Source organism: Mya arenaria, chromosome 17, assembly GCF_026914265.1.
Source record: "Mya arenaria isolate MELC-2E11 chromosome 17, ASM2691426v1".
Classification (NCBI taxonomy): Eukaryota; Metazoa; Mollusca; class Bivalvia; order Myida; family Myidae; genus Mya; species Mya arenaria.
The window spans coordinates 725,189-738,117 of record NC_069138.1 but is presented as its reverse complement, the minus strand read 5'-3'; the positions used below and the strand labels follow the sequence as shown (position 1 = coordinate 738,117).

Below are 12,929 nucleotides of genomic sequence, written 5' to 3'. Positions count from 1 at the left end.
AACCTTTGGACTTGCGCCCCTCCATCAGAACCCAAATTTATTTGGTTTAAAGTGTTGGCTGGGGGGTGTTGGGGGTACTCCCCCACTCACCCAAGAAAATTTTAACAATATGTAGTCCGAAATGGTGCAGTTTCGGCGCATTTATTACTCTTTTTTTCTCCTTTATTGAAATAGAAATAACCTCAGATTTTTTAAAAAAAAAATGGGGGGGGGGGGGGTAATGGCACCGGGTGCACCCCCTTGACTGCCAGTGATGACTCTTGTTTTTAGTGTGTTTTTTTAAAACAAACAAGTTCAACCTTAAACTTAAATATTTGTAAATCGATCAGCCAATCATATGAACAGAAAAACGCAAATGGAACTTCTTTAATATTTTACAAAAACCCCATGTGCTTTGGACCTGTTCAAAGCGTCATTATTCAGTTCCTCTTTAAAAGGTAATTTAACTTTAAGTAATAATTAGGAACCTGATTGTATACAACAATTGTCATGAGCTCTTGAATGAACGTTTTTTAATCTTTGTTCGTAAATATTCCAAAATCAATTTTGGTGTGAAAATTCCCTTGCTTTTTAACGATTATAAGACACACCTTTAAAACTTATGCTCATGAATCAAACAAATAATACCCCGGTATTTAGGGATTATTTAAAATGCAAATTTAATCAGAAATGTTGATGACTCAAGTTTAAACTTAGATTAATATTTCGTTTTGAAGTAGATACTGGATACATGGTGTACAGGACTAGTATGGTTACATTATATGGTGTACAATTTGGGTCAAAAGATGTTTAAAGCTGACAGTCCAGCAGAAATAAAAGAGGTGCACCTCTTTGAAATGCACCGCTTTTAAATTAAGAGAGTTGAACATTTAATTTAAAATCACTTGGAGGTGCATATCTATATTTAGAGGATTTAATATGGAGATGCACCTTTAAAATGAGACCAGCACCTTGGGCCAATGATTACGAACAGCCTCAAGACCAAGTATAGACTCAGGCTCAGAAAAGCATTTTTATGAAGGAACAAAGATCATTTTTATTTCATTTCTTTTACAGAAATATATGTAAATATTAGAACAACACTCAAATAGTAATATATTTCAGCAAATATCACCACCAATGCTTTGCTTATAAGATGGAAAATTACAATGAAATGAAATTTTGCCCTAGTGATTATTGAGCTTGGACTCAAACTTGGGACTGCCCCAGAGCTCTTTTGCAAATATAGAGGTAAATTACCTCTCCATGATGTATTGTTTGAAAATAGAGGTACTCCTCTATATTTTGACTACACCACTAAAGTAAGAGGTACACTTCTTAATCAGATAGAGGTGCACCCTTAAATTTAGACCTGCTCCTCTATGTTTTAGATAGAGGTGCACCTCAACTGTACTGTTTGAAAATAGAATGGTATCTCTACATTTTGTCACCCACACCTTTAAATTAGAGAGGTACATGTACACCTCTTAATTAGATAGAGGTGCACCTAACAATTTTGACTTCCACATTTATCTATTGTATTATTTGAAAATAGAGGTGCACCTCCCAATTTAGACTTGCATCTCTATTGTACTATTTGAAAATAGAGGTGCACCTCTTAATTTAGACTGGCACATTGAGCTATTGTATTTTTTGAGAATAGAGGTGCACCTCTAAATTTAGACTGGCACCTCGAGCTATTGTATTATTTGAAAATAGAGGTGCACCTCTAAATTTAGACTGGCACCTCGAGCTATTGTATTATTTGAAAATAGAGGTGCACCTCTAAATTTAGACTGGCACCTCAAGCTATTGTATTATTTGAAAATAGAGGTGCACCTCTAAATTTAGACTGGCACCTCGAGCTATTGTATTATTTGAAAATAGAGGTGCACCTCTACATTTCAATCTTTACCTCTAAAAATTGAGTTACACTTCTTAATTAGAGAACTGAGTGCACCTCTAAATTAAAAGACCTCAAAAACTATGTTTGAGGTACAGAGGTTTACCTCTTTATTATGAACTAAGCCTCTAAATATAGGTAGGCTAAATCTATTCTATACTTACTCATAACTAGAAGAAGGCGACTTTTGACCCAAATGGTATGTCATAACAACAGAGCAAACAGTTAAGCTGGCGCTAATTTTCATTCCATGCTTTCCAGTTGTCCAGTTAGCGCACTCGCTTCTAACAAAGGTGACCCAGGTTCTATTCCCGGCCTGGGCACATGTGAGTTTGGTTAGTGGTCACCAGACCGGACAAGTGGGTTTTCTCCGGGTACTCCGGTTTCCCCAATAACACAAGACCACACTCTCGCGCAACATTGTGGCAATGAGAGAGACTTAGTATATTTTAGTTATCATAACTTTCTTTACAATCATTGTAAAATATATTATGTTTAAACTAATCCATGCTTTCAGTCGTCAAATAGGACTATTTCATTGTGTTAGTGGACAATATATTTAATTTAGCATGATGCAATAACTTCAATAGTTATAACTTATAATGCATAATGATAAAGGCAAGGACACATACCAATAAAAGGAATAACATGCATGCAATAAACAAGATATAACATCTTTAGATAATCCAATCCAATCCATAGAATATAAAACCTTAGACAAACAGCCTTGGACAAAAATGCATGCATGGATAACTGATTGCTTGAGGCAGCCTGAACTACTTAGCAGGCATATATTCAATACAGCCTAGTCTAAGAGTTTCAAAAATTTAATTAAAAATTTCATATAATATTGAATACTATTTTTAGATTTATTTTTTTTTCAGCTTGAAACCACAATAACAAAGAGATATATTGTAAATTGAAACTTCATACTTCTGTTCAATAAAGGTAAACTGAAATTTGACCAAACATTATCATTATATTACCATTGTCTCTCCTTATAAAAAGAAAACAATACATTATAAATACTGTAAACAAATTTGTCCTTGAACCAATTACTTGTGAGAAAAACTTATAAAAAAGATAAGAATTGATCAACCAAAAAAAATCACTAAATTGATTCATCATCTTTAGTTGTACAACAATCTTGATATGGGTTTTTGTTAATGCAGTGATCAATCGTAACCATGACCATCCAGACCCCGGGAATAGCGGGGACTTTGACTTTCAGTCCCGCCAAGATCGGTTAAAATCCCGCCCTGCGGCACAAACTACTGTTAAAATCCCCGCCAAATGCCCCCGCAACCCAGGGACCCTAGGTAAGGCCCATTCCCCCTTTTTTTTGCGCGAAGACAAAACCACCACATTCACTCGGCACTGGGGGCCACCTGGAAGGTAGAAACACAGCCCATAATCCCCAGCTATCCCCGGTATACCATGGGATGTGGGGGGACAGCGACAAAATATTCTTTTAATTATGTGAAATGATGTATTATTGGCCACATTATAGCTCATTTTGACAATTCTAGACTTGTTTTTATAGAAAATACTGTATTAGCCGATTTTGTGACCCTCTGATGTTTAATACCTTTAATATGTAGTTTACATTATGCTTAATAATGAAGATAACTTTTACGCCATAATCTCTTAATGTACCTTTTTTTGTTAATGAGAATGGCGTTGTTAGATAATCAAGCTGATCTATCCTTAACAGAATTTTCCGATAGCTCACATTTTCCTGTCAAAGAATATTAGCAAATTCCAAGCCAGATATTTTTAACAAATTTATATTTATGCCTTTGCGGTATTGTGAAAAATTTACCCTTAAGAATTCAGAATTTATGGTAACAATAGCATTGTCAATCCCATGTTTCAGTGTATCAAATGACTTTAAAAACCTATGCAACCAGATACATAGTCAAATTTGACACAAACGGAATTAAAAATTGTTACCAATTTTACGACTCAGACAAGCCTCGTTTACCTTTTTATTATATTTCCGGTTTATCAAACCCCCATGTATATAAGAGTTTAAGAATTAGGATTAGCTTATGCACTTGCAGTTTTTAGGCACAGTAGAAACTTAATGACTATTATATGACTGTGTTAAAAAATATATTTTGGTTTAACATTGATATATAAATGATATTTGAAACATGTCAAAATACAGCAACAGTTTTGAACAGTCGTTTGAGGTAAGTTAACAAATTTGGTTTTTACATTAAGTATATTCTGTAACAGTTCTTGATTATTTGATGTACATAATATAATATTAAAATTTATTAAAATTTTAAACATGAAAGATGCTCTGAGGATACAATTATATAAAAAAAAATTGTCATATTCATTTTAATGCATTACAACGTTAAACTCATTTCACTTTAAAGCTGCACTCTCACAGATTGAATGTTTTAACAACTTTTATTTATTTTTTGTCGTGGACCGAGAAATTTTGGCGAAAAACCAATGGATACCAGTTTTATAAGACTGCTGACAAAAGATGAAGATCGCAGATTTTTATATTTCAGTTCAAAAATTGATATTTTATGCATTTTTCTTAAACCATTAGTTACAGTTAAAGCCATAGAACATTAATCTATTTAACACATCTTTTGTCAGCTATCTTATATCACTGGTTTGCAGACATTTACGCAAAAATACCATTTTGGCATGATAAATCTTTGTAACAAGTGCATTTGATATGCACTCTTACTCCCAAATAAGAATTGTACCACGTGCAATTAATACACTTGTTTAAATTTACGGAAAAGGATGAATAATTACAGAAAACAATGGTTCTTATGAAGGATACCGTGTTAAATTACTAAAAACATGGCTTCTTATGAAGAATACCGTGTTAAATTTGAAAGAAAGGTGCATCAAACACAGTAATTATTTCGTATTACACGATAGTTGATCACTGTAGATCTTTTAGCACTCACCAGTCATTTAATATTTGTGCGTTTTCAGCTATTAAATACATGGTTAAAATCTTGGTATCAGTAAATAATATTTTCCATAAATGCATTATTTAATGTGTATTTAAAGGTTTATCACTCAAAAAAATGTTTGTTATACATGTGTATGTATTTATATGAATAAGAGTGTCGCATTAAGTTCAGTTTAATATTGTTTCAGCATACTTTGTATAATAAGCAATAGTATTTCTGTATATTTGTGGTCATGTACTTGACCAAAACAATATAAATAGCACAAACAACTAAAGCAAAATATTTCATCCACTTACTTGAATAAGTTTGAACTGAATAACATCTTTCTTGCCTATTAATATGTGTGAGAAAAAATAAATAGGCCAACAAGTACTTGATGAAAAAAACAACAACGGAAAGACACATATTTGAAAGAGATTTTCCCCATTTAGAACTCCTCAGCCATTTTCTATCAAAAACAACCTCCGATGTATGCCAAACGACAGTTGAAGAAGTTAGTAAATTTTTAAATAATAGTATAGATTAAAGTAGTGTTTTTATGTGTATTTTGTATTACTTTAGTCTAAATTGATTGCCAGTGAAGTGTGTAATTGCATAAATAATTAAGATTCCAAAGAGTAAACCATAAAGTTTAAAGCTGCACTCTCACAGACTGACCATTTTAACAACTTTTTGTCTTGGAAAGAGCAAATTTTTGCATATATATCTGCAAACCAATGATATAAGATTGCTGACAAAAAATCAGATCGTAGATTTTCATATTTCCCTTCGAAAAGTAATGTTTAATGGCTTAAACTGTTACTAACGGTTTAAGAAAAATGCATAAATTTTCAATTTTTGAACTTATATATAAAAATCTGCGATCTGATTATTTGTCAGCAGTCTTATATAACTGGTTTCCCTGGATTTTCGCAAAAATTGGCTCATTCCAAGACAAAAAATAAAAAAAGTTGTCAAAACGTTCAATCTGTGAGAGTGCAGAGTTCCAAATGAGATTTTCCCATACTAAAAACAAGAGGGCCATGATGGCCCTAAATCGCTCACCTGAGTAAAAGAGTTTAACCTTTGTTATTAATATAGCTTGTTTCTCAAAGAATATTGAACAAGAGCTGTCAAAGTATGTGACAAATGCCCCCCAATGTGACATTGATCTATGAACAAGTACATAAAAAGTTGATCTTGCCTTTATGTGTCAAATACATATTGCAAGTTATATTAAATTGCCTCTGAGCATAGAAAAAAACAACAATCATACTAAATGACAGCCAACACTCTTTATGTCCTCATATTCAGCATTCCATTGTGAATAAACACTTAGTGTATCTTTCACCTTAGAGGTAGGGACATGGGTCTTGCACACGACACGTTGTCTTGGTATGTCGAAAACATATGGCAAGTCATTTTAAAATCTGTCCATATAAGAGTAAGTCACAGCGCGGACACGACAGCCTATATTTTCCTTCAGGTTGCCATGGCAACCAGAGTTCTGCATGGAATTAATTTTTTGAACAATTTTGAAAGCACCAACCAAGGATCATTCCTATGAAGTTTCATCAAAATTGTCCAAGCGGTTTAGGAGAAGAAGATCATTGTAACCAATTGTTGACACTATTCCTTTAGGTTGCCATGTCAACCAGAGTTTTACATGGAATTAATTTCTTTGAACAATTTTGAAAAAGCACCAACCAATGATCATTCCTATGAAGTTTCATCAAAATTGTCAAAGCGGTTTAGGAGAAGAAGATGATTATAACCAATTGTTGACATTTTCCTTTAGGTTGCCATGGCAACCGGGCCAAACAAAATTATGTGAACAAATTTAAGAGAGGTCCATGCAAGGACACTTCAAACCAAATTTGCTGAAGATCTATCAAGGGGTTCATGCGAAGAAAATGTTAAGTTTTTTTACTAATTTTAGCTCTGGTGGCCCTTAAAAGGGGCCAAACAAAATTATTTGAAAAGACCTGACAGAGGCCCATGCTAGGATGCTTCAGACTTGAAGATCCATCAAGCAGTTAATAAGATCAAGTTGTTTAAAGGTTTTTCTATTTTTTGCTATGGTGACCCCTAAAAGGGGCCAAACAAAACCATTTGAACAAAGTTGAGAGAGGACCATGTAAGGATGCTACATATCAAGTATGGAGTCATTCTGACCTTTACTTTCAGAGGAAAAGATGTTTAAGTGACAAGACAATGTAAAAACAAATGACCCCTGAGCAAGGCCAATTTGACCCCGGGACAATAATTTGAATACCTTTGGTGTAGGTCCACTAGGTAACGCTATATACCAAATATGAAAGCTCTAGGTCTTATATTTTGGAGAAGAGGATTTTTTAAAGTTTTATTATATAAAACTATATAAAAATATTGAAAACCTAAGCCTATGAACACGGGGCGTGGCCAATTTTGACCCCAGGGCTAAAGTTTGAACAATCTTAATAGTGGTCCGATAAACAATGCTTCATACCAAATATCTAAGGCCTTCGCCTTTTGGTTTCGGAGAAGAAGATTTTATAAGTTTTCATCATATACATATATAAGGAAACCCATGTCCGCCCGGGTGGGGCCATTTTTTGACCCCAGGGCCATTTTTTTACCCCAGGGCCAAAGATTGAACAATATTGGTACAAGTCAACTAGATGATATATCATGCCAAATATCTAAGCTCTTGTCACTACTTGGTTTTACGTGTGTATCTATATATGTATATTTGTTATTAATTGTTGTATGTGGCCCATATTGAAAATTGGTATGTGTACTAAATATGTTATCCAGTTTAAATTAAGACGTTACTTGTCTTTGTGAGTTTGGAGAAGATTTTTTAAGTTTTCACTTTAACACATATAGAGAAAACCCATCAGCCCCGGGGTGTGGCCAATTTTGACCCCAGGGCCATAATTTGAACAAACTTTGTAGAGGTCCACTAGACGATGAATCATGCCAAATATCTAAGCTCTAAGCCATGTAAGTTCAGAGGAGATGATTTTTGAAGTTTTCACTATAAACATATAGAGAAAACCCATGACCCCCGAAGGGGGTGGGGCCAATTTTGACCCCAAGGCCATAATTTGAACAATCTTTGTAGAGGTCCACTAGACGATGAATCATGCCAAATATCTAAGCTCTAGTCCAAGTAAGTTTAGAGGAGAAGATTTTTGAAGTTTTAACTATAAACATATAGAGAATACCCTAACCCCCCTGGGCGGGGCCAATTTTGACCCCAAGGCCATAATTTGAACAATCTTTGTAGAGGTCCACTAGACGATGAATCAAGCCAAATATCTAAGCTCTAAGCAACGTAAGTTCAGAGGAGATTTTTGATTTTTTTTAATATAAACATATAGAGAAAACCCATGACCACCCAGGGGCGGGGCCAATTTTGACCACAGGGCCATAATTTGAACAATCTTTGTAGAGGTCCACTAGACGATGAATCATGCCAAATATCTAAGCTCTAGTCCAAGTAAGTTAAGAGGAGAAGATTTTTGAAGTTTTAACTATAAACATATCAAGTATACCCATGACCCCCCGGGGCGGGGCCAATTTTGACACCAAGGCCATAATTTGAACAATCTTTGTAGAGGTCCACTTGACGATGAATCATGCCAAATATCTAAGCTCTAGTCCAAGTAAGTTCAAAGGAGAAGATTTTTGAAGTTTTCACTATAAACATATAGAGAATACCCTAACCCCCCGGGGCGGGGCCAATTTTGACCCCAAGGCCATAATTTGAACAATCTTTGTAGAGGTCCACTAGACGATGAATCATGCCAAATATCTAAGCTCTAGTCCAAGTAAGTTAAGAGGAGAAGATTTTTGAAGTTTTAACTATAAACATATAGAGCATACCCATGACCCCCCGGGGCGGGGCCAATTTTGACACCAAGGCCATAATTTGAACAAACTTTGTAGAGGTCCACTAGACGATGAATCATGCCAAATATCTAAGCTCTAGTCCAAGTAAGTTCAAAGGAGAAGATTTTTGAAGTTTTCACTACAAACATATAGAGAAAACCCATGACCCCCCGGGGCGGAGCCAATTTTGACCCCAAGGCCATAATTTGAACAATCTTTGTAAAGGTCCACTAGACGATGAATCATGCCAAATATCTAAGCTCTAGTCCAAGTAAGTCTAGAGGAGAAGATTTTTGAAGTTTTAACTATAAACATATAGAGCATACCCATGACCCCCCAGGGCGGGGCCAATTTTGACCCCAGGGCCATAATTTGAACAAACTTTGTAGAGGTCCACTAGACGATGAATCATGACAAATATCTAAGCTCTAGGCCAAGTAAGTTCAGAGGAGAAGATTTTTTAATTTTTCACCATAAACATTTGGAAAAAACCCATGACCCCCTGGGGCGGGGCAAATTTTGACCCAAGGGCCATCATTTGAACAAACTTTGTAGAGGACCATTTGGTGATCCTACCTACCATATATCAACGGCCTAAGCCTTGTGGTTTGGGAGAAGAAGATTTTTAAAGTTTTTCCTTTCCATTGCCATGGCAACCAGAGTTCTGCGTGGAATTCAATTCTTTGAACAATTTTCAAAGGGGACCACCCAAGGAACATTCCTCTGAAGTTTGGATGAAATTGGCTAAGCGGTTTATGAGGAGATGTCGTTTAAAGTAAAAGTTTACGGACGGACGACGGACGGACGACGGACGCCGGACAAATTGTGATCACAAAAGCTCACCTTGTCACTATGTGACAGGTGAGCTAAAAAATGGGATTTCCAAACTTTTTTTCAGAGAAAATCATTAATGCACTGTAGCGTATTTGAACAATTTCCCCCTATTTTACTTCAAAAAGTATTCTCAATAAATACCAAAGTTTATAATATAAACATTAAGAAATGTTTGAATCCTATTTTTAACCATAAATACACATTGGTCTTTTATAATCGCCATGGGCAACAGAGTAATGATTTGTTAACCTCAGATTTTATCAGGAAATAGATGTTTCTGTTCATCCTAGAAAACATCTAAACCTTTATTTATAATTCATAAAGGTCTAGAACCGTCCAGACTGTCTTTAAACATCAATTTATTGTTTGCTTTTCATCCCACATTTTGATTTAAAATGCTTTAAAAGGACTAGAGAAAAGATGATAAAATTGCAAGAATTTTTTTTTTGTAAAAAACTTATATAAAATTGATATCGTTGGGTACAAAGCATTGGATCTTACTTACTGATTGTATCACATAGCTTACGAGACATAAATCTTTTGCAGTTTTTTTTTCCAATTTGGAATTTACTGGATCTGTTTACCATGTAAATACCAGTAAATTTAAAAATAGCGCCGGTGGTTCGATCCCCATCAATGGTACCTTTTCATGACATCTCAAAATGAACACCAGTACTGGTTTCTGCCCAGAACACAATACCATCTCTGGAGTGACTATGTATTAAAGATTTTCTTCCTGGCAGCGTCATGTGGTCTGCGGCATGAAAAACACATAATCTTAGCTTAAGTTTTTTTGGCCTTTCTTTTGCAAGTTACTGAGTGCTATTCACAGGAAAACAACCTTTACAAGTTACATAGCAATCAATCAAACACACCAACTTACCATTCAGTTGCTAATGAATTAAAACATATGATTTATTTTTGACAAATGAGTTAAATTGGAATTAATTAATAAAAAATAAATTAAAAAGTGTCCAGCTGTGAATGAATAATAAAATCAATCATTTGTGAAAGGACGCGTTGCTATATATAAGATGAAAACATAAGTGACTTCTAATGTAAACAAAATTTATATCTTTAAAGATAACGTCGAAAGCTTTTCAAAAATTGTGTCATATTTTATATTACATACGAAATATATTCATAAAATAAATTGCCATGTCATAAATTATAGAAAGTGGATAAATACTCATTTTGGATGCTTGAAGAATTATTACAGACATCAATGTTTGATAAAAAATAGGTAAAAGGTGATGATTTCTCGCTCGGGTGTAGCGTATGGCTAGTGAACTGAAAGGAATATATCTAAAAGTTTGTAAACTATACATTTACAGTATGGGATCAAGGCATTCGCGGATTAAATTAACTTTGATCAGATTTATACACAACTTCAAAAGTGGATTATAAATGAGATCATCAACAATAGTGATTATAACAACAAAATATACACAGATATATTTTGACAACTAAAAAGATGTTTTAAACAAAATGTGCACTGAGCAATATATAAACATAAATGATTTTCTTACAAATGTGACTTTTTTATGGCAGATATATATATTTAAGTGATTTTTTCTTTCAAAAGGCGGGCAGTTGGAGAATTCTTACAAAAGTGACTGTTTTACCCATGTGAATATTTCACTTAAGAGAAAAGAACGTGAGAAGAAGTTCTCTGAAAAGCCAAAGAGTTGGAGAATTTCTTACAAAAGTGACTGTTTAACGCAAGGGAATAAATTTTGAGAAGAGAAAATATGTCAAAATATTCTTTCAACTGAGCTGTAATGTTAAAAAAATTCTCAAAACAGTGGCTTTTTAAGTTTACTTAAGTAAATATTTTACTAATAAGTGAGGAAAAAGTGAAACGAATAATTTCATAAGCTGTACTGCGTGTTGAATCTATCTAAGTTACAATGTATCAGGACTGTATATGTCACTGTAAAAGTGGGAATGATCCGGAGTTGGACTACTTTCGAAAGCAAGAATGTAGTTCCAAGCATCGAGACTCACTAACAACCCTTTATAATGTAAGTGAACTTATTGAAGCTAACAGTACTATTTGACATGATATTTAAACTGATATTTCCACATTTTTTGACAAAATATTTTACCAGTCCAACTCAATTTAACCAACCTTGTCTCAGACAGTTTTTGCGAAGTCTACGTTTTTGTTTTTTGTATTCATTTTTCTTTCCTACATTGTAGGAGCAGTTTTATACATAGAAGGGATTTTTCACAGAGCCAGGCCTGGTTTCGATAAGAAATCTTTGTTGTAAACATTACACTGATTAAGTGCTCGAGTTCAACTGTAAAGTTAGGGGCAGAAGTTATGTGATGAATGTCGGCCTTACAATATTTTCTTGAAACCAGCTTTCTCACAAAGCGGAGTTACGTCTGGAAAGTTGTGATCTTAATTGAAACAGGGCCCAGTACTGGGTATTGAGCCCACTACCTCTTAGCCAAAAGATGGAATCTTATATCGCTAGACAACTCTCACACAAGTGGGTATCGAACTCACTTCCTCTTAGGCGAGAGGCTGACTATAATACCACTAGACACTCTCACATTGGTGGGTATCGAAGCCACTACCTCTTGTTTGAGAGGCGGACTATAAATACCACTTAAGACAACTCTCACGCTCCAGAATATATATTTCAGGTGGATCACCAGCCATGTATGCTATTTTACTGCATGATAGTGAAGGGGTACAACATAACGAAGGGATCTGCCCTGCAAAACTGGAGTAAGTACTTTCTTTTTAATTTAAAAACAATAAATAATAGGGAAATAACCATGTTGTTTTGAGAAATTTGGTCATCTTTATATGAATGCGTTGCATTTTTCCAATCGCTAATTTTTACATTAGAGCTCTTGGGCAGTGATTTTGAACAATCTCCAGTCAGAGATCAGACTCAAAGCTGCACTCTCACATATTTACCACTTTTCCAACTTCTTTATTTTTTTGTCTTGGAATGAGAATTTTTTTTGAGTAAATATCTGCAAACCAGTGATGAAAGACTGCTGACAAAAGATCACATGGCAGATGTTTATATTTCAATTCCAAATTTAATGTTTTTTTAATGGCTTAAACCGTTACTAAGGGTTTAAGAAAAATGCATAAAACATCAATTTCAAAAAGGTTTATAATTATTTTTTTTACCAGTGATGGGTTTAATCCATGAGCATGTCCTATTAGTTCCTTTTAATAACACGGATCATTGCATTTAAACATACAAAAATATTTATGTAAGATCTGTTTTATTCCATTACATTTCTCACATAAATAATATATTATTTACCTTAAGGATAAAAATACACAATGAATACATGTATAGTTATGTAACAGACGGGATATTTAAATGGAATGACTATCCTAGTTCTTTTTAATAACATAGATCTTTACTATTTAC

General features: G+C 34.3%; 1 protein-coding gene across 4 annotated transcripts in view; it reads left to right on the top strand.

Annotated features, from left to right (window-relative positions):
• Positions 1-12,929, top strand: part of LOC128224043 (cytosolic phospholipase A2-like) — a 43,869-nt gene that overhangs the window by 13,302 nt on the left and 17,638 nt on the right. Inside the window, exons 1-2 of one of the 4 annotated variants that reach the window (XM_052933668.1) lie at positions 3,926-4,077; positions 12,178-12,262. In XM_052933668.1, the coding sequence (XP_052789628.1) occupies positions 4,039-4,077; positions 12,178-12,262 (124 nt within the window). In that variant the 5' untranslated portion in view covers positions 3,926-4,038. Of the gene's footprint in view, positions 1-3,925; positions 4,078-10,509; positions 11,547-12,177; positions 12,263-12,929 lie in introns of those variants that run through there. The other 3 variants (XM_052933669.1, XM_052933666.1, XM_052933667.1) reach the window with 3 other exon arrangements.